The sequence below is a fragment of the Stenella coeruleoalba genome, assembly GCF_951394435.1.
Source record: "Stenella coeruleoalba genome assembly, chromosome: 21".
Taxonomy (NCBI): domain Eukaryota; kingdom Metazoa; phylum Chordata; class Mammalia; order Artiodactyla; family Delphinidae; genus Stenella; species Stenella coeruleoalba.
This window is the reverse complement of record NC_137167.1, coordinates 12,448,258-12,471,137: the sequence shown is the minus strand read 5'-3', so window position 1 is coordinate 12,471,137 and position 22,880 is coordinate 12,448,258. Positions and strand designations below refer to the sequence as shown.

At 40.3% G+C, this 22,880-nt stretch overlaps 1 protein-coding gene across 11 annotated transcripts in view; it reads left to right on the top strand.

Annotated features, from left to right (window-relative positions):
* The window catches only part of WRN (WRN RecQ like helicase), a 142,525-nt gene that overhangs the window by 73,963 nt on the left and 45,682 nt on the right, over positions 1-22,880 (top strand). For all 11 annotated transcript variants that reach the window (XM_079909403.1, XM_079909402.1, XM_079909399.1 and 8 more), the window contains exons 17-19: positions 2,655-2,761; positions 9,904-10,091; positions 21,910-22,084. In XM_079909403.1, the coding sequence (XP_079765529.1) occupies positions 2,655-2,761; positions 9,904-10,091; positions 21,910-22,084 (470 nt within the window). The remainder of the gene's footprint in view (positions 1-2,654; positions 2,762-9,903; positions 10,092-21,909; positions 22,085-22,880) is intronic.

The following is a 22,880-nucleotide window of genomic DNA, read 5'->3' as shown; positions in this document are numbered from 1 at the left end:
TGCAGGAATTTGTAAAACGCTTGCAGCAGGGAATATACTCAGAATTTTATTTATACAGTAGTTTGACATTTAGCTATTCAGATTTATAATTTTTATGATGTGTTATTATTTAAGTAATATGGGTTTATAACAGAAGCAGCAAACAGAATTTTACATAGAGACACCTTAAAAGCAAACACACCAGTAATTGTCTTGTAACTTTGGAAGTAGGCTTGAATGACAGGTGTGCCAAAATGAAATATGTCCTGGACCTGGGCAGACACTTGGACTTGCACGTTTAATGTGGAAGTTGGCAGAAGCTTGCCTCAGCTGCTTGTGAATGGCAAAGTTTAACTCGATTAAAAGCTAGTTAGTTGGACTTCCCTGGTTGCGCAGTGGTTAAGAATCCACCTGCCCATGCAGGGGACACAAGTTCGAGTCCTGGTCCGGGAAGATTCCACATGCCACAGAGCAACTAACCCCGTGTGCCACAACTACTGAGCCTGCACTCTAGAGCCCGCGAGCCACAACTCTGAGTGCATGTGCCACAACTACTGAAGCCCGCATGCCTACAGCCCGTGCTCCACAACAGGAGAAGCCACTGCAGTGAGAAGCCGGCGCACCACAACTAAGAGTAGCCCCCGCTCGCTGCAACTAGAGAAAGCCCACATGCAGCAACGAAGACCCAATGCAGCCAAAAATAAATAAATACATAAAATAATAAAAATAGATAAATAAATAAAAATTCTTCTTAAATTAGCTAGTCAAACCTATAATTATAAGGAAGGTTTTAAAATAAAGGAGGAGCTGTCATCTTAGTTTTAATTTATTTAATTTAAAATCTGGGTCATGTAGTTTCTAAACCCAAATAAGTATAGTGGTAACATTGAATTTGTCCCAGCCACTCAGGAAATAGAAATTTGATGTGATCAACCTGTATTTGTTCATATTTAGTAGGTTTCTTTTATTTCTTTCTTTATTTCTTTTTCTTCTCCAACTCATTGTACTTGGTAATCTCAATGAATTGTAATTATTTGCTTGTCTGTCTGCCTCCTCTTTTAGAATTATGAGCTCCTCAAAATCATGGATTGCATTTTACTAATCATTTTATACCTAGAAGAGTGTTTGGAACATAGTGGGAATTTAATAACTATAATAATAATAGCTTATTTTTTTTTATTGAGCTGTCTTTTATGCCAGCCCCTATCTTAGCATTTTACATGAATGATCTAATTTAATCTTCAGAATAACTAAAAAATGTTAGGTACTTTTATTACCTACCTTATGCTTGTGGGAAACTGACACTTGAAAGGTTAAGTAACATGCTTAAGGTAATATAAATAGTAAGCCAGGTTATGCATCTAGGTAGTCTGACTCTAGAGCACATGTTTTTAATCATCTCACTAGTGGCAAAACATTATAAATTCTCAGATAAGCATCAAGTAGTGATCATCCCCATTGAAGGGAAATATTATTTTTGTCTTAAGTATTAATTTGGTGATCGAGGGCAAAAGCACTGCTGTCACTACTTTGAAATATCTGAAGACGTTTTAGTGAATGATTATAAAATAAAGCCCTTTTCTGAAATGCGTTACTACACACTGTTGATTCTGTTTCAGTGTGGGTGTGTGGCGTGAGGGCAGAGTAGAGGCGTTGCTCGGGAAGAGAACAAAGTACATTCCTTCTTACCTACTTTGTACATAATGAGATTTAGTTCTTCCCTTACCATTTTATATTAGAAAACGTGGATGTCATCCGTCTTCCAGAACTGGCATTACAGAGGAACTCTGCAGTGTAATATGTGATCAGTCACGGACAGTGATGCATTTAATCTTAGTATGAAATACGCTGAGTCTTTCTATCTCTCTTTTTTTGGTTGTTTTTACTGTATTTATTTATTTTTGGCTGCGTTGGGTCTTCGTTGCTGCGCACGGGCTTTCTCTAGTTGTGGTGAGCGGGGGCTACTCTTTGTTGCGGTTCGCGGGCTTCTCATTGCAGTGGCTTCTTGTTGCGGAGCACGGGCTCTAGGTGCGCGGGCTTCAGTAGTTGTGGCACACGGGCTCAGTAGTTGTAGTTGTGGCTCACAGGCTCTAGAGTGCAGGCTCAGTAGTTGTGGTGTACAGGCTTAGTTGCTCCACGGAATATGGGATCTTCCCAGACCAGGGCTCGAACCCGTGTCCTCTGTATTGTCAGGAGGCTTCTTAACTACTGAGCCACCAGGGAAGCCTCTCTATCTCTTTTGATAGCTAATCCATGAGATAAAATTGAAAGTATTACCAAAGAGAAAGAGAACAGCTCTTTTTTTTAGGGCATTATCGTTGCAAATGAGTGATAGCTTTGAGGACAAAGTAATAGTAAGTAATTTCTCTGAGAAATAATGATGAAAGTTAAAATTCAATAAATACGTTGTTTGAAAAATATATATTTCTCTCTTTTATCCATATGCCTTTTATCCATATATCTCCCTTTGCCTATTTTCAATAATGATTTTTGGTGTTATCTGATGTTATTTATGCTTATATTTTTATATGAACCAAATACTTTGATTTGAATTATTTATACTACTTTCTGTAATATTTATATATTCTAATGAAGATGGTGGTAACGATTTAGATGCGTTTATTACTTTTTTTGAACTCTATTTTCTCCGTTTACATAGTTTTCTTTTTTTATAGGGATCACACTTATTGCTGTGGATGAGGCTCACTGTATTTCTGAGTGGGGACATGATTTTAGAAGTTCATTCAGAACTTTGGGCTCCATAAAGGAAGTACTCCCATCGGTAAGCTTTGCCAAGTGCAATGTCTTGAAATGACTTTCTTACCAAGGGAGAGTCCAGGATTGGGGAATGGCCAAAAAGCTGAAGATTCCTCTATGAAAGGGCAAATGGATGATGTAAGCAGGGGAAAGATTTTTTTAAAAAATTCTAACCTTGACTTCCTTCTAAGCTTGGCATGTAATTTATTGAGGAATACTATAGAGCAGGACTTGGCAAACTTTTTCTGGTTCTCACACTTTGTTTCCTAATTATAAAGAACAAGAAAGTTTTACATGAGTGTTCTATATGAATGGCATATTTTATACGAAGAGCTTAAAAACTTAAAATATTGGCAACCATTTTATTTTTTATTTTTAAAAATTATGGATTCACAGGCAATTGTAAAAAAAAATGTACAGGGATGTCCTATGTACTGTTTCCCCAGTGGTAATATCTTGAATAACTGTAGTATAGTATCAAGTAGGTATATGACATTGCTACAGTTTATTCTTAGTTCACTAGTTTTATAAGTGTGTATGGGTATGTATGTATATTTTCCTATACAGTTTTATCTCATATGTATGTTTGTATAACTTCCATTGCAATAAAGATACAGAACTACTCCATTACCATAGGCTCCCTGGAGCTGTCCTTTTACAGGCATACCCACCATTCCCATCACCCCTAACCCTAACCCCTGGTGACCACTAATCTGGTCTCCATTTGTATAATTTTGTTATTTCAACAATGTTAAATAAATTGAATTGTATGGTTCGTCACCTATTGGAACTGGCTTATGTGAGGAAACCGAAAAAAAAAAGTGTTAGAAATTATTTGTTGTTCTTTTGATAGATTATCTAGTTCAACCTCATTTCTTATTAAGCGTACTTATTGAGAGCTATCTTAAATATAGTTTCTTTTTTCTTAGCTCTTCTCATAAATATTTGATTGGAGCAGACATTACAATAAAACAAAACAAAAGAACAAAAAACTTGAATGTAACACTTAGCAAGGATATATTGGAAGAGAATCAAAGTAATGTGAATTGAGCTCCAACTATGGGACTGGCCTTGGGTCAGTGTTTTGTTTTGTTTTTTTCTGCGGTACGTGGGCCTCTCACTGTTGTGGCCTCTCCCGTTGCGGAGCACAGACTCCGGATGCGCCGGCTCAGCGGCCATGGCTCACGGGCCCAGCCACTCCACGGTATGTGGGATCTTCCTGGACCGGGGCATGAACCCGTGTCCCCTGCATCGGCAGGCGGACTCTTAACCACTGCGCCACCAGGGAAGCCCGGGTCAGTGTTTTTATCTTGGTTAACCCTCATAACAATCCAGCAACATAAATATCTTCATTACTTTCTTCTTTTAAAAAAATTTTTTTAATATAATTTTTAAAGGTTACATTCTATTTACAGTTATTACAAAATGTTGGCTCTATTCCCTGTGTTGTACAATACATCCTTGAGCCTGTCTTAACACCCAGTAGTTTGTACCTCCCACTCCCCTACCCCTGTGTCGCCCCTCCCCACTGCCCACTAGTTTCATTACCTTCCTCTTGAAACAGTTCTTCTCATACCAGTAGGATAGCACACTCCCTGGTTCTCTTCTTCCTTATTATCTCTTCTTTCTCAGTTTCCTCTGCTTATTTCTTTTCATCTCCCTGCCCTTTTAACGTTGGCATGCCTAAAACCTTAGTCTTTGGACCTGTTCTCTTTCCTCTCTGTACTTACTTCCTTGGTCATTTCAACCAACATATGGTTTTAACTAAAATCTATATGCTGACAACTCCCAAATTTATATCCTCACCCTGAATTGATACCAGCAATGTATGAGTGGTTCAGTTTCTCTCCCTCCTTTTTAGCATTTGCTGTTATTATTACGATTTTTTATTTTAATCGTTTTATGGATTAATATATGTATACACACACACACACACACACACACACACACACACACACACACACACTTACATAAACGTTAGCTGCCTATTCAACATCTCTCTACTTCGATGCCTGACAGGCATCTGGAACGTAACCTATTCTTAACTTCCTAATATTCTCTCCACCCCAGAACAGCTCTTCCCTCAATCTCCCCCATCTCATTTAGTAGCAGCTGCATCCTTCTGGTGCTCAGGCCAAGATTTTTGGAATTTTCTTCCACCCTTCTTTTTCTCTTACAGTCTACCCCACATTTAAACAGTAAAGAAATCTCATGAGGTCTTCAGAATATGTACAGAATCTGATCACTTCTCTCTTGATCTCTGCTACCACCCTGGTACAAGCCACCGTCTCCTTTCACCTGGCTATTACAGCAGTCTCCTGGTTGGTGTGTTTTCACTCTTACCCTCCTTAGTCTATTTCAATACAGCATCCAGAGTGATATTTCAAAAATGTTAAGTCAGACAGATCATGTCTCCTGCTCAGAACCCTCCGGTTGCAGACCATTTCACTCTAAATAAAGACAGACACTACATATCTTAAATGATCTGGCCTTTATTTTCTCTTTGACCTCATCCTCTGCTACTTGTCTCCTCATTCACTGGCTTCTCGCCGTACTGTTTGTTTTCATTGATATTCTTCAAAGGTGCCAACCGTGCTCCTACTTTAGGGCTTTGTTCCCACTCTTCGCTCTCCCTGGATAATTTTCCCCTGGGTAGTTCACATGGTGTATCCCTCACTTTTCTCAAGTCTGCTGAAATATTAGCTTTTTTTTTAGGCCTCCTGGGCCACCATATTCAAAATTTCAAATTAACCTCTCTCCCCCAGCTCTCAGCTTTCCTCATATTCCTTTCCTGTTTTTAAAATAGCACTTATCACTGTTTAACTTAACGTGTTAAGAATACACTTTGTCTATTGCCTGTGGGTCCCCACTAGAATATTCTTTGCTGATTTGGTTTATAAAATCTACAACAGTACCTGGCATATAGTGAGTGTTCCATAAGTAATGGGGTAAATGAATAAATGAATTTCGATGAGAAAGCTGAGAATGTGAGAAGTAACTTTCCCACACAGGCAGTGAGTGGTAGGGCCGGGCAGTGCTCCACAGTAGGACACTATGCTGGTTTCTAAAGCAAATGACTTAAAAGAAGTTTAAAATAGTTTCTGCCCTAAAGTAGCACATAGTCCAGTAAAGGAGTTTAGATTCATATTTACCTATAAAAGTAGAAGCAATAGTACCAAACAATAAATCGTGTATGGAGCAGTATGAATAATATAGAAAGATTAATAGTACCTGTATAGAGAAAGAAGATATTTGCATGGCGAAAGTCACTAGGCTCAGGTTCCTTGAGGACTGCTTTCTATTAATTTAGAACGGTTTAAAGTAAGCTTTTAGAAACTAGGAAGATTGCTTTCTTGAATCCTTTCCTGGGCGTTTGATTCTAGAAGGATTGTGTTAGAGGAGTTTTACATGTTTTATGCAGTTCTGAAACACTTTTCAGTGTTGAATTAAGTCTTTTATTATGTCAGGCTGTGGACTCCATTCGATTCTTTTCATTTCTTGGGATGATTCACTGTAGCACAGGTTGTTCGTCAAGCAACGGCTGAGAAAACCTTTTTCCCCTAGTGTTTCCATGAATTCTCTTTATTAGCTAAGTGATGAGAAATGCCACCTGGTGGTTGTAGGACTCTCATTTTCCTCACTGTTCTCCGTGCTTTTTTTCTTCTAATCACAATCACCCTGGGACAACTGGCATAAACCCACAGTGCTTCACACCATATTATTTCAGTAAGTTCAAAAATAGCAAAAAATCATTAACTCATTGTGCATAAAGATTCCCATTTGGAGAGAATCTGACAAAATGAGTCCCAAGAAAGAGCAGCCAGGTAGAAAGCTTTACATCAGCCTCAAAATTCTGAAATTCAAATAAGAGGAACTGTGAGAAACGTGAGACATGTTGGATCTTCCCATTACTTTCTCCTCAGCCCTTTCACAAAGATCAGCACATAGTAGACACTCAGGAACTATCTGGAGTTAGTGAATGAATGAATGAAGCATGATATTATAGAGTACATAGATTAACTATACATAGATTAGAGTACATAGATTAACTTCTAACTATATTAGAAGCAGATATAGTTCTTGGAATTCGTAGATGTGACACCATTGAAGTGTATGTCTAAGGCATTCCTAAATTTATAGTCACAAGATTAATTTACATTTTGTTGCTTGTTTTAACAAAACTTGGTACTTATTACCAAAGAAACCAAGATTTGCCAACTGAAAGATCAAGTTTCATGAGTTAAGAACTTGATATAACTGAGTGACAGGGTAATTTATCACCCACACCAGTTTGCTTTTGAAAATGAAAAGGTGCAAGCTATTAATAACTATGCTGTGATGACAGGATAAACTGAGAGTATCCCAGCAAGCCAGGCTGTATGGACACCTTTCTCCTAACCAGCCTGTGTGTTATTTTTACACTTCACTGTAGTTTATAACTTTTTTTTTTTGCGGTACGCGGGCCTCTCACCGCTGTGGCCTCTCCCGCTGTGGAGCACAGGCTCTGGACGCGCAGACCCAGCGGCCGTGGCTCATGGGCCCAGCCGCTCCGCGGCACGTGGGATCCTCCCGGACCGGGGCACAAACCTGCATCCCCCGCATCGGCAGACGGACTCTCAACCACTGTGCCACCAGGGAAGCCCTGTAGTTTATAACTTTTAAGCACCAAAGATTCTAAGGGAGAATATTCTGTTCATTTCTGAAGTGAAAGTAAATATTGTTCCATTAAGTTTAATACATTCCATTACTTTATTCTATTTTTCTAAGTCGTGGAAGCAACATTCTTAACTGTGACTTTCTAGAACGTTGGCAAAGGAGGGAATTTATATTGATTTTTCCTGTTAGTAGGTCACTAGAATAAGGAGTTTCTAGTGGCAAAGTGAGAATTTTTAAGTTAGAAGAGAGGTTAACATCTCCATCTCATATGTTGATGAAAAAACTGAGGCCAAGAGAAGTTAGCCCTTTCCAAAGTCAGTGGCAAGTCTGGGAGTAGTGGCCATGTCTCTGCAGTTCTTTTGTAGAGTTCTTTTCAGTTGTTGCAGTAATATCAGTGATAGCTGACACATCTTGAGTGCTTACTAGACACTAGACCTTTGTGTTCAGCGCACTAGACCTTTTATCCCATTTGGTCTTCACAGTGACTTTATGAGGTTGCTGCTGTTATTACAACCATCTTATAGATGAGGATACCAAAGTTCAGAGAGTGAAATAAACAGCTCAAGGGACTTCCCTGGCAGTCCGCTGGTTAGGACTCTGCGCTTCCACCGAAGGGGGCACGGGTTCGATTCCTGGTCAGGGAACTAAGATCCTGCAAGCCGTGCGGTGTGGCCAAAAAAATATATATGTGTAAAAAAAATAAACAGCTCAAAATCTCACATCTAGTTAATGGCAAAGGCAGGCTTTGAACTCAGACAATTGATTCTAAACGAGATTTTTACACCACTGTGCTGCTTTTTTCTACTAGTTCAAACTGTGTTATGGTTTGTGCTTATTTCCTTCTTTTCACAAAAGCATTGCTCATCCACTCATACATTATATTGCTTAGAAACAAACCAGGCCCTCTTTTCTTATAGTCTCTATCCTGAAAACTTCTTTCTTTATGTGTACATGCAGTTAAACAACAAGCATTTTTTAGTGCATTTGTAAATTGTTTGAGTAACGCACTTACATTGATGGAAGTCTTTGTTGTTATGAGGGTGAGAATATGCATGTCCTAAGAACTTCAGTGTTTAAACTTTCCTTATTCTCAGCCATATATTTGCTATAGATATTTTTATTTGCCATAAAGACATAAAGCAGCTATATACATATATATTAAGCCTCGATTAGAGAAACTAACTTCTTTATAAATTGGCATATTCATATATAAGTTGTTAGGCAGACACTCTCTAAATTCAGAGAACAGTCTGATTGTAAGCCAAAAATCAATTAAGTTAATTTGGGTTATTTTTAAAATAATTTCACAGAATTTAAGGATAGAGAATACAAAAATGCCAATTACCTGGTCACATTGATTTTGATATAATTTTTTCCCATTTAAAAATTACTCCCAAACTTAATTGATTTTTTTTACATGAGCTTTGAGATAATTTTTAATTCAGCAAAGCTATATTGATTGTAAAAATAGTTTTTAATAAATTGTATCTTGTTTTTCAAATTCTGTAATTGCTTTTTTACAAATTGCACTTAAATTTTCATGTATGTACGATAATTGCTTAAACTGATTTGTGAGGTAGATGTACCTGAAGAGCTATGTTATGAGGATATTATTTACTGCATTTGTAATAAGCTAAAAAGAGTATTAAGAAAGTTGTAATCTTGGAAATCGAGCAGCTAATGATATAGGAACAATTTTTCTGATTATGAAATAATAGCATAGTTGATTAGAACTCCCTATGATAATAGTGACAGAAATATTAAATCTAGTTTCATGGGAGGTGTGTTGTTACCCCACTTTAGAATTTCTGAAAGTTCACACACTCATGTTTTTCCTGGTACCTGCTGTGCCTCCTGCTTTGGCTGCTAAGGCAGTCAAGAAGTCTTCGCTAGATTGAAAATAGAACATGACTCGGTTGCTCAAGGAATCAGTTAATAATAGATGTTTCATTCTCTCCTTTTTTCTTTTACATATTATGCCATGGTTAACCCACTAAAACTGGTGAGAGGTTATCCAGATCACTGAGAGCTTTTCTTTTACAATGGATCTGAAAAGCCATCGACCAATATATTTAATATAGGAGACAAAAAAGACTTGGGCTTTGTATAGGTAGATTTTCAGTGAATGAAGGGTTTATAACTTGTGAATGATAGATTAATGAACAATAAGACATAACATACCCCTCATTTGTACCAGCACTAATATAAATGTAAAAATAATAAATGGAGAGGTAGATAGTTAATCAATGGACTTAATTTAATAAGGTAGATTGCATTTAGAAATCTTATGAATTTAGTGTTTTATTTGAATGATTTCTCAGAAGGCTGAGAAACATAAGTATGAAAGAAGTGTTCTTCTCTTCTTTGAAAGAGAATAATTTTAAAGTTGCATTTTTAACCCTGTTCCTCTGTTCCTCCTGTAATTGTCTTCCAGTCTCTTTCTAAGAGGCAGTAGATGTTGGGAATTATTGAGCTCCTCCCTTGGTTAAAAATCACTTTTACTTATTTCAGGTTCCAATTGTTGCACTGACTGCTACTGCAAGTTCTTCAATCCGAGAAGACATTGTACGTTGCTTAAAACTGACGGATCCTCACATTACCTGTACTGGTTTTGATCGACCGAACTTGTATTTAGAAGTTGGACGAAAAACAGGAAACATCCTTCAGGATCTGAAGCAGTTTCTTGTCCAGAAGACAAGGTGAGAATTTCATGGTTGATATATTTTAGTAACTATTTTCTTCTTTCTAAAAAATGTTTTTTATTTTTTATAGTTATTTCCTTCTAATGTATATTTAACATATTTCAAATTCTGCTTAGCTTTGGTTCAAGTCAAGTGTGATGTTATATAATCAGTGACTGAGGAAGGTAGAAACTAATTCTTCTAATATTTTTATACTCCATACTGTTACTTGAAGGGGACATACACTTAATAATTGACAAACAACAAAAACAAATGAGTCTTTTATCTGAATTCTGTCTAGTTCACTAGTTATATGACTAACTTGAGTATTAAGGAATTAAAAAAGTCATCTTAATAATAAATACTTTTTGAGCCCATAGCATGTGCCAAGGACTATCATAGGTGCTTCATATAAGTGATCTAGTTTGATCCTTATAACTGCTCAGTAAGCTACATATTATTTTCATTTCACTGATGAAGAAACTGTCACTAGCTCCTCCTCCTATTTATTTTGCTTGGAGGCATTTTATATGTATGCTAAGAAAGCTTCCCTGAGCCTTATTTTCTGATTTGTTTTCTCAGTGAAAAGCTTATAACTTTCATGTTATGAAATGTGTTTTTAAGTCAGAGTAGATGGAAATAATGTTTGTCCTACCAATATAAACAGAAAACAAATGTAGGAGAATAGGGTTTAAAGAATATCATTAGTGTTTTTCTTTTCAGAAAGGGGTAAAAAGAAGATTGACCCTAGGTAAGGAAACCCTATGGTAACGCTTGGGGTCCTTTAGGATGAAGTTAAATGTAGAGTTCACTCTTGGCTTGGCTGTCCTGTATTCAGATTAAAGCAAGAATGTAATGAATATACTCTGGGTGTTCTGCCTGCTCTAGGGATCTCTCCAAAGTGAATACACATCATACTTCACTTTCTTTCTGTCCTAAAGGTAAAACTTCCTCTTGAAGAAGGCTGTTTATTTTAGGTTAGAGTATCCACAGTCAGATCCTTATTTACTTACCTAATGTTTGGTCCTTTTCAGTCCATAGTATTCTCAATCTCTATGGCGTTTCCCCCTAACCCTCTCCTTTTTTTTTTTTCCCTGACATTGTGATTATATTGTCTTCTTATGATATCTTATGTAAATAATTTCTTCTCACTATCTTTCATGTTAATTCTGCTAACTGAGGTTTTTATTACTTTTTAGCTCAGACTGTTACACTCTCCTAACAGACATCCTTGTTCCTCAGGACTCCCTGATTTTCAGATTTATCATCTGAAAGCACATCCCTGGGTCATGGTGTTCCTTTCCTGTGGGCTAAAGGCCAGACCCCTTAGGCTAACATCCAAGACCATCCAAAGATTTTGATATTGAATGTGACAGTGGTTTTTCTAAAAGCAAATCTGGAAAGATTTTGTACCCATTTTCAATCCTCCAAGAAGAGTTGTGGTAGCAGGGAACCATTCAGAGTCAGAATGCTCTCTGCAGATCTTGGGCAAATAGAAATTTACCTCTTACTGAGCACTGAGATGGAGGGTAAATTAAGACTTCAAAGTATTACCTTTTATTTTCATTTTCTTCCTTTCATTTAATTCTGCCATTTGTTTATCAGTATTCACATTTTTTCTCTTCACTGAGCTAACATGTTTCTTAAACTCTGATCCTATTTGTTTTCTATATGCATGGTGCATTTAAATAAGGTCAGCCCCTCTCACCTATCTAATTTAATGGTTAAATGATGATAGATTTTTTTTCCCCCTCAGGAAATTGTTATGAGGAAATAACTGTCTTTAGTAAACCTCTTGGCAAAGTAATGAATCCTTCTGTAATAGTGAGGTAGGAGATAGATGGGCTCCAGGCTGAGCAGCTGCAGCCAGTCTCCTGCTGACACTTTGAGACAAGATGACAGGAGGAGCATTGGGCCCTGAGACCACAATTTCCTCATTCTGTGGTCAAGGGGATTTCTCAGCCTGACACATGTGCAGAGAAAGTCCTCAGTCATCCCCTAAGGAATTCGGGACGACATAACTCTAGGGGAGGGGCCAAAGGAAGGAGGAGATGCCAGCCCATGATATGTCCTGCCAACCTCCCAGAAACCTTTGCACTGGAATCCGTCTAGGCTGAGAGATGCGTGTGATGCCCCAAGAAGGACCCTGAGTCAGGACAGATATGGGCAAAAGCAAGATGATTGACCAGAGACAACCTGGAAGACTGCCCCCATGCAAATGATCTAAGCCACCCCTATTGGGTGCAGCTCACTCTGGGAGTTTGCCCATGTGCTCTTCCACACCAGCCTTTTGGGCTGTTTGAGTCCATGCAGCCATGTTCTGAATCTTTTAGACTCCTGTTCCCGGGGGATACACCCCAGTGTAAGAAAAATAATCTCTTATATAGTCATAGGACAATGACTATATAATCAAAATATCCTCCCCAAGGAATCCCTGGCAACTGCAACATTTTTCTCTGCGCAAGGAACTAAGTTCAACCAGAGACGTCTGATTCAGGGTCGATGGGGATCTAGGGGACACTCGGAACCCCTTCCAAATTAAAGCCTCCTGGTAAATGTTTCCAGGACACCGGATTCCATTCCTAGGTGAGCCTCTTCGTCCTTGGTTGCAGGTTGCTCAACATGGGAGGATCCCCTTCTAAGCCAGAAGAAACACCTCTGGGATGTGTCCTTAAGAACTGGAAGCTTTTAAAATTAGACGGGCTAAGAAAAAAAAAGCTTAAGTTTTACTATAAGACTGCCTGGCCTTTATATGTTGGGGGATGGAGAAACATGGCCCCAAAATGGGTCTCTAAATTATAAAACCATCTTGCAACTGCATCTTTATTGCCGTAGGTTGGGAAAATGGACTGAGTTTCCCTATGTCCAGGCCTTCATGTCCCTTTACCAGAATCCTGCTCTATGCGGCTCTGGTAATCAGAGGCCTGGAGAATCAGAGAATTCTCTTGACATTCTAGACGGTCCTCATTTAACTCCCCCAAACTCTCAGGAGAGAAACCGAGCCTCTCCGACTCCTACAAGTACCCCTGCTTCTCGGGATCCCCCTGGCCAATCCCAAACCTCGCCTTCCTATGCATACCCTCTATATACACTGGTACCCCAGGATGAAAAAGCTAGTCCCACAGGGGTAACCCGTAGTGGGACTTCCTATCACCGAGGATCAGGGAGAATATGCCCTCTTGGGCAAGTGGCAAATGGCGAAGGCACAATCAGAGTACACGTGCCCTTCTTCCTAACCGATTTAGCCCAGTGCAAACAAAGCCTGGACCAATTTTCTAAAGACCCTAGTAGATTTATTGAAGGATTTCAGGCCCTAACCCTGGCCTTTGATTTAACCTGGAAGGATGTCCAAATAGTACTATCTACGTGCTGTACCCATGAGGAGAAAGAAGCAAAGGATTTGGACAGCAGCCCAGGGGCATGCTGACCAGCTCTCCAGGGACCAACCCAACATTTATGATATGGGTGGGGATGCAGTCCCAAATCAGGATCCCCCTTGGGATTATAAGTCCCTGGCGGGAACGAGGGCCAGGAACCACGTGGTTCAATGCCTGTTAGAAGGAATGAGAAAATGCATTAGAAAACCAGTCAACTATGATAAGGTCATGGAAGTGAACCAAGAGAAAGAAGAAAACCCAGCCTTCTTTCAGGGACGGCTTGTGGAGGGTTTTAGAAAATTTACTAACATAGACCCCTCCATTCCCGAGGGTCAGTCCCTGCTAGGACAACATTTTATCACACAGTCTGCCCCTGATATTAGGTGAAAACTCCAAAACTCCACAAACCCTTATGCCCAAACTCCTAGAGGTAGCCTTTGGGGTATTTAATAATCGAGATCAAACTGAGGAGGAGGAAAGAACTTGGCGTGAGTTGAGGCAGGCCAAGGCTCAAGCAAGGTAAACTGATAGCCCTTGCTGTCAGACACACCGCTGAAGCTGAAATTACCTTGCAGCTTCAGGGCAACCCAAAGGGGCCAAGAAGAAGGTTCAACCATCAGTCTGGAGGTAAGACCAACAAGGGGGACTGCTTCAAATGCAAGTCAACCGGCTCCTGGGCCCGTGAATGCCAGAGGAGCCCCCCAGGCCATGCCCAGTCTGCAAGCAGACTGGTCATTGGAGATGGGACTGCCTTTGGTCCCGACAGGGAAGAGGGTCCCCCACTCCTGAGATGGCCGTGCTGGGCAACTGAGGTGGCCCTGGGATTCTAGCAGCTCTCCCCCATGAGATGTCTGTCTCCATCAAGGAGCCCTGGGTCGTTCTTGATGTGGCAGGTAAGAAGATCAATTTTTAAATTGATGTCAGAGCCACATACTCTGGCCTGATTCTCACGCTGGACCCCTTTCCTCTAAAAGCTGCACAGTGAGTGGTGTCGACGGAAAGCCTCGCACCCATTACTTCACTAGGGCTCTCACTTGGCAATTTGAACAGTGTTTGATCTCACATGCCTTTTTGGTTTTCCCTAAGTGTCCTATGCCACTACTGGAGAGAGACCTTCTGGGCTCCCTTGGGGCCATATGACGGTTAGGAGGCCCCAAGCAGCCCCTTATCTTGACCCTGACTAAGGCAGATCAACAAGAAGAGCAAGGGCCTGTTCCCAGCCATATTCTCCAACCAGTGAACCAGTTTGGGACAAAGGAGTCCCTGGGAGGGCCAGAAACACCCAACCTGTAAAAATAAGCTTTAGGCCAGAAGCCACTTACCCTAACAAGAGACAGTACCCCATAAGATTGGAAGCAAAAAAAGGGTTACAAGTCCTCATAGATAACTTCTTAAAACATGGCCTCTTGGTACCCTGCCAGTCTCCATGTAACACCCCTATTCTGCCAGTTGTTAAGCCAAATGGAGAACATAGGATAGTGCATGACCTCAGAGCAGTAAATGATGCTGTGGTTCGTGTACAACCCCTTATGGCCAATCCTTGTAACGTATTAGTCCAGGTCCCTGAGGATGCTAAATGGTTTACTGTGCTCAACCTCAAGGATGCCTTCTTTTGCATCCTAGTTCATCCCTCATCACAATATCTGTTTGCCTTCTAGTGGACTAACTCCCACTTGGGCCAGATGCAACACACCTGGACAGTACTGCCTCAGGGGCTTCGGGACAGCCCACACTTGTTCGCCAGGCCCTAGGAAAGGAACTAAGGGAGATGACACCTAAAAGAAGGGGCTATTCTACAGTATGTAGATGGTGATATATTAACATGTAGTCCCTCCGTGGAGGCCTCAGATCAGAACACCACTGAAATTCTTCATTTCCCTGGGACCCGGGGTTACAAGGTCCCCAGAAAAAGGCACAAATCTCAAAGCAAGAAGTTAAATACCTGGGATACATTATAAACCTTGGAAGTAGACAACTATCTCCAGACAGAAAACGAGCTATATTAGGCCTAAGTGCTCCAAAGACAAAAAAAAAATCTCTGTACCTTTTTAGGCATGGCAGGATTTTACAGAATCTGGATCCCAGGATTTGGGCTAATGGCTAAGCCCCTGTGTGAAGCTACTAAAGGCCCAGATACAGAACCATTACTTTGGACTGGGGAACAGGAAAAAACTTTTAATAGTATCAAACAGGCCCTCACGAAAGCTCCTGCTCTGGGTCTTCCCAGTTGAAAAAAGCCATTCATCTTGAATGTGGCTGAAAAGCAGGGTTCAGCCCTGGGGGTCCTAATAACAGAAGTTGGAGAAGTTCCTCAGCTTATAGGCCATTTTTTCAACAACTAGAAGTTGGCCTGGCTGCCTTCGGGTAGTAGCTGCCTCTGCTCTATAGGAAGAAGCTAACAAGCTTACCTTTGGACAGCCACTGGAAGTCCAGACCTCCCATCAAGTACAAGGGATCCTGGAGATCAAAGGCCACCACTGGCTAACTGGAGGCCGCTTTACTAAGTACCAGGCTTTGTTCCTCGACTCCCCAGAGGTAACCCTCAAAACTTGCTGCACCCTCAACCCAGCTCCACGGATGCCTGCTGACAGCCCAGAGCTAATATATTCCTGCCTCGAAACCCTTGACCAGGTCTATGCCTGTAGGTTTAATCTAACAGATCAAGCCATAGAAAACCCTGAGGAAGAATGGTTTACTGACAGCAGTAGCTTTATTAAGGACGGGGTCAGGAGGGCAGGGTATGCTATCATGAGCGCTCACAGTGTCACAGAAGTGAAACCTTTGCCACCCAACACTTCAGCACAGAAGGCTGGACTGATAGCTCTAACCCGAGCCTTAACCCTAGGGGAAGGAAAAATTGTAAATATATACACAGACTCAAAATATGCCTTCCCTGTTCTGCATGCCCACATAGCTATCTGGAAAAAAAAAGAGAGGATTTTTAAATACAAGAAATTTCCCTAAAAACTGAGGCTGAGATTTTACATCTCATAGAAGTGGTTCAAAACCCAAAACAGGTAGCACTCATTCACTGCTGCGGGCACCAAAAGGGAACTTCTCAAATTACCCAAGGGAACAACAGGGCAGATCGGGAAGCCAAGAAAGCAGCCCTGATACCCACAACAGAAATGGCATTGATCCCATCCCTTGCCCCTTCTAACATTGTACCCAGATATTCAACTTCCGAAGAGACCTGGTCACGAGACCAAGGGGGAACTAAGGGAATAGATGGCTGGTGGCACATAGATCAAAAATTGCTCGTACCTCTTTCTGACCAATGGAAAATTATTAAAGGGCCACATGATTCCTCCATGTGGGGGAGAGAGAATGAGAGAGAAAGCCACTCCATGTCTGCAGTGGTTTTCCAGATTTTTACAGGAAAGGGCTCCCATGGACAATCAGAAGGGTTACTGGAGCCTGCGCCCTCTGTACCACCCATAATCTGGAGGCAGCCTCAAGCCGCACCCCTCCCCCTCTTGTTAGCCCAGCCCAGTGACGTGGAACTTACCCAGGAGAGGACTGGCAAATGGGTTTCAGTCAGGTGCCCTCTTTCCAAGGCTTCAAATACTTATTAGTATTTAAAGACACTTTCACCGGATGGGCAGAGGCCTTCCCCAGTAGGACAGAAAAGGCAACCAAAGTGGCTAGAACACTTCTATCAATAAAAGAAATCACTCCTAGGTTCAGGTTACCCCGCCACCTCCAAAGTGACAGTGGATCCTCATTCAAAGCCAGGGTTACCCAACAGCTCTCACAGGCCTTAGGAATCAGATACCACCTGCATTCATCCTGGAGACCTCCATCCTCAGGGAAGGCAGAGCAGGCCAGTCATACCCTAAAGAAAACCGTGGGCAAACTCTGTCAGGAAACTCTGCCTGCTGCCAATAGCTCTCCTAAGGGTCAGGGCAGCCCCTAAAACAGCTATTAAGTTGAGTCCCTTTGAAAGGACACATGGAAGGCCACTCCTCACCCTGGACATGCTAACTGACCCAGAAACCAAGCCCATCTTAAATACATTATAAACCTGGGCCAGGTCCAAATGGCCATAAAAGAACATGGAAACAGAACCCAGCCCTCCCAGATAACAGCCCCAGTCACTCCATTGTAAATCTGGGGACTGGGTGCTTTTAAAGACCTGAAAGAATGAGTCCCCCGGCGCCCAGCTACTCCCAAAGTGGAAGGGTCCTTAACAAGTCCTGCTGAGCACCCCTACAGCAGTTAAGCTCCAGGGAGTCACGAGTTGGGTCCGTCTGTCCAGGATTAAACCTGCCTCCACTTATATGTTACAGGAACTGGAAGACGTATATCCCAGCTATCCCTGTGAACCTACCCAAAACCCTCAAATACCCCTTCTAGGAGGTGATCCCTGAGCCAATGACAACCGCATTGATAAGTAAACTCTCGCTTTGACATTGATTCCTTTGGGACTCTCCGGGTGACAGAAACAAGATAAGTGATGGTAGGCTGGGACTCCATAATTGCTAGTGGGCTTTCATTTACTATATGATTTCTTTTGATGTTTCTTTGCTACTTGCTATCTGGTTACTTCCGAAATTAAAACGCTGATTGATGCCATTATGAAGTTATCAATCACCCTAACTTTTCTCTCCCTCTTTTGGGGATCCACATCAGGGGAATGGGAATCCAAAGCAGTAGTAAATCTCTCAAGAATTATAGCTCAGGGATAAAATCTACCCCAGTGCTGGATCTGTCATCTCCATCCTCAGAGTGATGCCTATGGGTTAAAAACAAGCTAATCTTTACACCTAGCAGTGACGACCTTACCTTACTGAGAGTCCTTCTAACCTTACTCTTAAAGTTCGTATTCTGTCCCTAGCGCAGCTTCCATGCTTAGACCTTAACCCCTCGCGTCAATATATCTGATGAGAACCACACACTTATTTTAAATTGCAATAAGACTAGCTTGTCTTGCTGCCACTGCCCCTATGCAACCAGCATGAAAACCTGCAGTGGAGAACCTTCAGAATCTGATCAAAGCTTCTGTTACTCCACAGTTTAATTGTTCTCACCTGCCCTGACAAATATACAGGTGGAAATCTCACCCATTGGTGCCCTCACCACAAATACAATCAAAGACTAAAAAACAAGGACAAAGCCCAGATGGGATATGTACTTACTGGGCAGGAAAAACACCAATTGTCTGGAGCGTAATGTAGGCCCCCCCAACCCAAGGCCTACGGAAGGGTCCCCACCCCTCATGCCCCCTCATATAATGGTGGACCTCCCTCCCCAAGCTGTAACGGGATCCCCTCTTGGGCAGGCTCTCTAGAGAATTGGTTTAATTCTACAACAGTGCGTCAGGCATGTGCCCCTTCTGGATATCTGTTCCTTTGTGGTCTAGACATAAACCCATTGCCACATCAGAACAACCCCAATCCCTCTTTCCCTTTCCCGGGATTAGCTGTAGCCTTTCCTTGTATGGACAGTGCTCTGTTTACGGGACAGTGTATGTTAGGCCAACTGAGTAATCAAAGGAACCTAGGTATTATCTTCCATAATATCACCCACCCCTGGGGCAAAAGGGCAATTGGCCTCATTTTGGCAGGGACTGGAGCTGCTATTGGGTTGGCGTCCCCTTGGGAAGGCTTTGCTTACCATGAAGCAGTGCTCCGCCGACTTTTGGATAACCTTGTCAGCTCTGAGTAAGTCCACAGGGAATGCACTTTCCAAACTTTCGTTGTCTGTTAGTTCCTCAGCTGATGTAGTGATGGATAACAGACTGGTTTTGGACTTTGTTCTGGCTGAACAGAGAGGGGTATTTGCAGTTATTAGTAAGACATGATGTACCCACATCAACACCACTGAGCTAGTAGAAGAGGACATCGAGAAAATACATGACCATGCCAGATGGCTTCATTCCTTCGGACAGGGATACCCAAGCACTGACTCTATCTGGACTGCAGTCAGAGGAGTGTTACCAAGTGTAACCTTGTTCTTACCCCTGTTTGGGCCTCTAGTTGCAATAGTCCTTTTACTGATCTTTGGCCCCTGCCTTTTTAAACTGCTTGTTAAGTTTGTTTCTTCCAGCTTGCAGCAATTCCATGTCAAGATGATGGTGATGCAGGGATTCCAGCCACTCCCTGAAAGAGATCCTGCTGGGATAACAGCAGAAGCCTTTCTGGGGTCCCTTGACAAGGCAGGGTGAGAGTTCCACGGCACCAGTTAGGTAGGGTCCATGAGCCCAATGGCAGCCTGAAGAAGCTACAGAAGGACCATCCCCCTTCATCTTCCCAGTAAAGATTCCTTGGGGTCCACACCTCTCAGACGGGATTTGAGGTAGGCGATAGATGGGCCCCAGGCTGAGCAGCTGCAGCCAGTCTTCTGCTGTCACTTTGAGATAAGATGCCAGGAGGAGCATTGGGCCCTGAGACCACAGTTTCCTCATTCTTGTGGTCAAGGGGATTTCTCAGCCCATCACATGTGTAGAGAAGGTCCTCAGTTGTCCCCTAAGGAATTCCAGATAACACAACTCTAGGGGAGGGGCCAAAGGAGGGAAGAGACACCAGCCCCATAATATGTCCTGCCAACCTCCCAGAAACCTTCGAGCTGACCAGGAAGGAACCTGAGTCAGGCCAAATATGGGCACAAGCAAGATGATTGGCTAGGGAAAACCTGGAAGACTGCCCCATATACGCGATCTAAGCCACCCCTATTGGGTGCAGCTAACTGTGCGAGTTTGCCCATGTGCTCTTCTGCATATACTTTGCTTCTCATAAATGCTGTATCTGCTTCACAATCTTGGTCTCTTTGCTGAATTCTTTCTTCAAAGAAGACAAGGAGCGAAGTCCTTTTACCAGCCATTTCACTGCTGTAATCAATAGGAATTTTTACTGCTTTGATTTTTCTGCTCTATAAGTTCAGATTTTTGTATTTTCTGCTTTTTTTAATGTAAAAAGTGATCCATATTGTTTGTATCAATTTGAACAATACAGATGCATGTAAATTGAAGAGTACGTAGATTTTTTTTCCAGTCCCATTCCTCAGTTGTTATTACTGTTGGTATTTTTGCATTTAGCGTTTTAGGTGTCTGTTCTTTGTACTGAGCAAATATGTGTTCCCAGTTGTTGTTGTTATTGTTGTTAGTTTGCTATAGTATGTCAGTCTTTTCTGCAATTTTCTCCTGTTATATAAAGTATTGCTGCTATCTTTCTATATATTACGTTTAATGTTTAGGATGTTATACAGTATTCACATTTTGGTGCACAATTTTTCCTTCTTTGAAAAATGTTTTTTAACTGAGATTCTTATACATTAAAAAGATAATTTGCATTTTTTTTCACTCTATGGAGTTATCTACTATGAATTTTTGACATGGAAGTCCATTTGGTCACTCTCAAAAATTGCTTTGAGTAGATTATTCAGTAAGACTCGTAGAGTAAAATTACTGTCTCATTTTTCCCCTCTAAGTTTTCAGTGGCTTTTACCATAGTCCTTCTTAAAGGTTTTATATACATTTAATTTTTAAATATTTACTTCACATTTTGTAGTATGAATGTATATGATCATGAACATTTAGATTATTTTTCACTATTATAGTTTTGTTGTGAATATTTGTGTATATGTATCTTTTAGCAGATGTGTGTGTTTGTAAAATAGATTCCTAAAATTGTATCACAGGTTATGCACATTAAAAATTAAATAAAATAACTTCTCCTAAATCTAAATAGTATATTCTTTTTATATTGGTTAGGTCAGCATAAATGAATGTATTAGCATAAATGAATGTATTTACATAAATGAATATGTTGAGGAATTAAATAAATGTTCTATGGAAATCATTATTTATACTTTTAATAAGTAAACGCAAATTTCTAAAACAGGCTTTATAACAGATGTTATTTTCTGTTATGGTCATATAGTCTCAAGTTACTAGTAAATACTTCCTTGAACTATAAAAATGATCTTTTACTATTGCATGAAAGTTCTTGCTTTTTTAGTAAACAGATTTAGAAATTCAATTTTACGATCATAAGAGGGCATAAGAATAATATAAATTTTATTCCTTCTCCTATGTAAACATTACATTTCTTATATAAATGAAGACTAATTGTTAATCTAGTGCTTTACAATTCCAAAGGACAGTAATTGCGTTCCCATTAGTTTACACGTTTTTAGCAAGACTTCTGCTTCAATAAATAAACTTGTCTCTGGTTTTAATTTGAACAAAAAAGTGAAGTCAGAGGTGTTTGGGTTTAATATAATTTATTTCCACGTTTGAGTGTCTAAAATGTTTCAGGTATTTGTTAAATATGTCATTGTTTTTTATATGCTTTCTCCTTTTAGTTTTTTACTGAAAGGAAAATTAAAGTTTAAAAACTAAATTAAAATGAAATTATATTAAAATTTTAAAAAGAAAGGGAAAATTAAATTAGGTAAAACTCAAACTGGTCTGAAGCCTATATGTATATGTTTGTCCTTTTGCTCTTCTTTTTCTTTAGTTCTGCTTGGGAATTTGAAGGTCCAGCTATCATCTACTGTCCTTCTAGAAGAATGACAGAACGAGTTACAGCTGAACTTAAGAAACTGAAGTTAGCCTGTGGAACATACCATGCAGGACTGAGTATTAAGTTAAGGAGACAAGTTCATCATAGGTTCATGAGAGATGAAATTCAGGTGTGAAGATTGATCATCATTACTGTCTGTTCCCCATAGTGGAAACAGATATTTCTCTAATATTTATTTACAAGATCTTTATTGAATACCTTCTTCTTCTCCTTTTCTTTCCAGGAGGGACAATCAACTTTTTTTTTTTAATTTTTTTTTTTAGTTAAAAATGTTTTAATTTTTTTTAATTTAAATTTTATTTTATATTAGAGTATAGTTGATTTACAGTGTTGTTAATTTCATACTATATATAAAATAGATAACTAATAAGAACCTACTGTGTAGCACAGGGAACTCTATTCAATACTCTGTAATGACCTATATGGGAATAGAATCTAAAAAAGAGTGGATATACATATATGTATAACTGACTCACTTCGCTGTACAGCAGAAACTAACACAAAATTGTAAGTCAACTATACTCCAATAAAAAAATTAATTAAAAAATTTCTTTAAAGTTGGAATTGAATTTCATAATTTAAGTCTAATCGTGAAAAATATTCATTTTTCGTTTAAAAAAATCGAAAAACAAAATGGTATATAAAAACATTTCAGGTGTACAGCCAAGTGATTTATTCATACATATACATTTGAATACCTTCTTTCTGATGAGCATAAAGCAGTCACTCTGATAGAATCAGTATATAATGTGGGAGATAGATATGTAAGAAAACTATTGCAGGCTAGTATAAATGGCAGCCTGTACATAGAATAGTGTTTAGGTGCACAGGGGAGGGAATGCTGGCTGTTAAGTTAGGTCGTGTAATGGGGTTGGTTCACCCAGGAAGAAGCAATCCGAATAGAA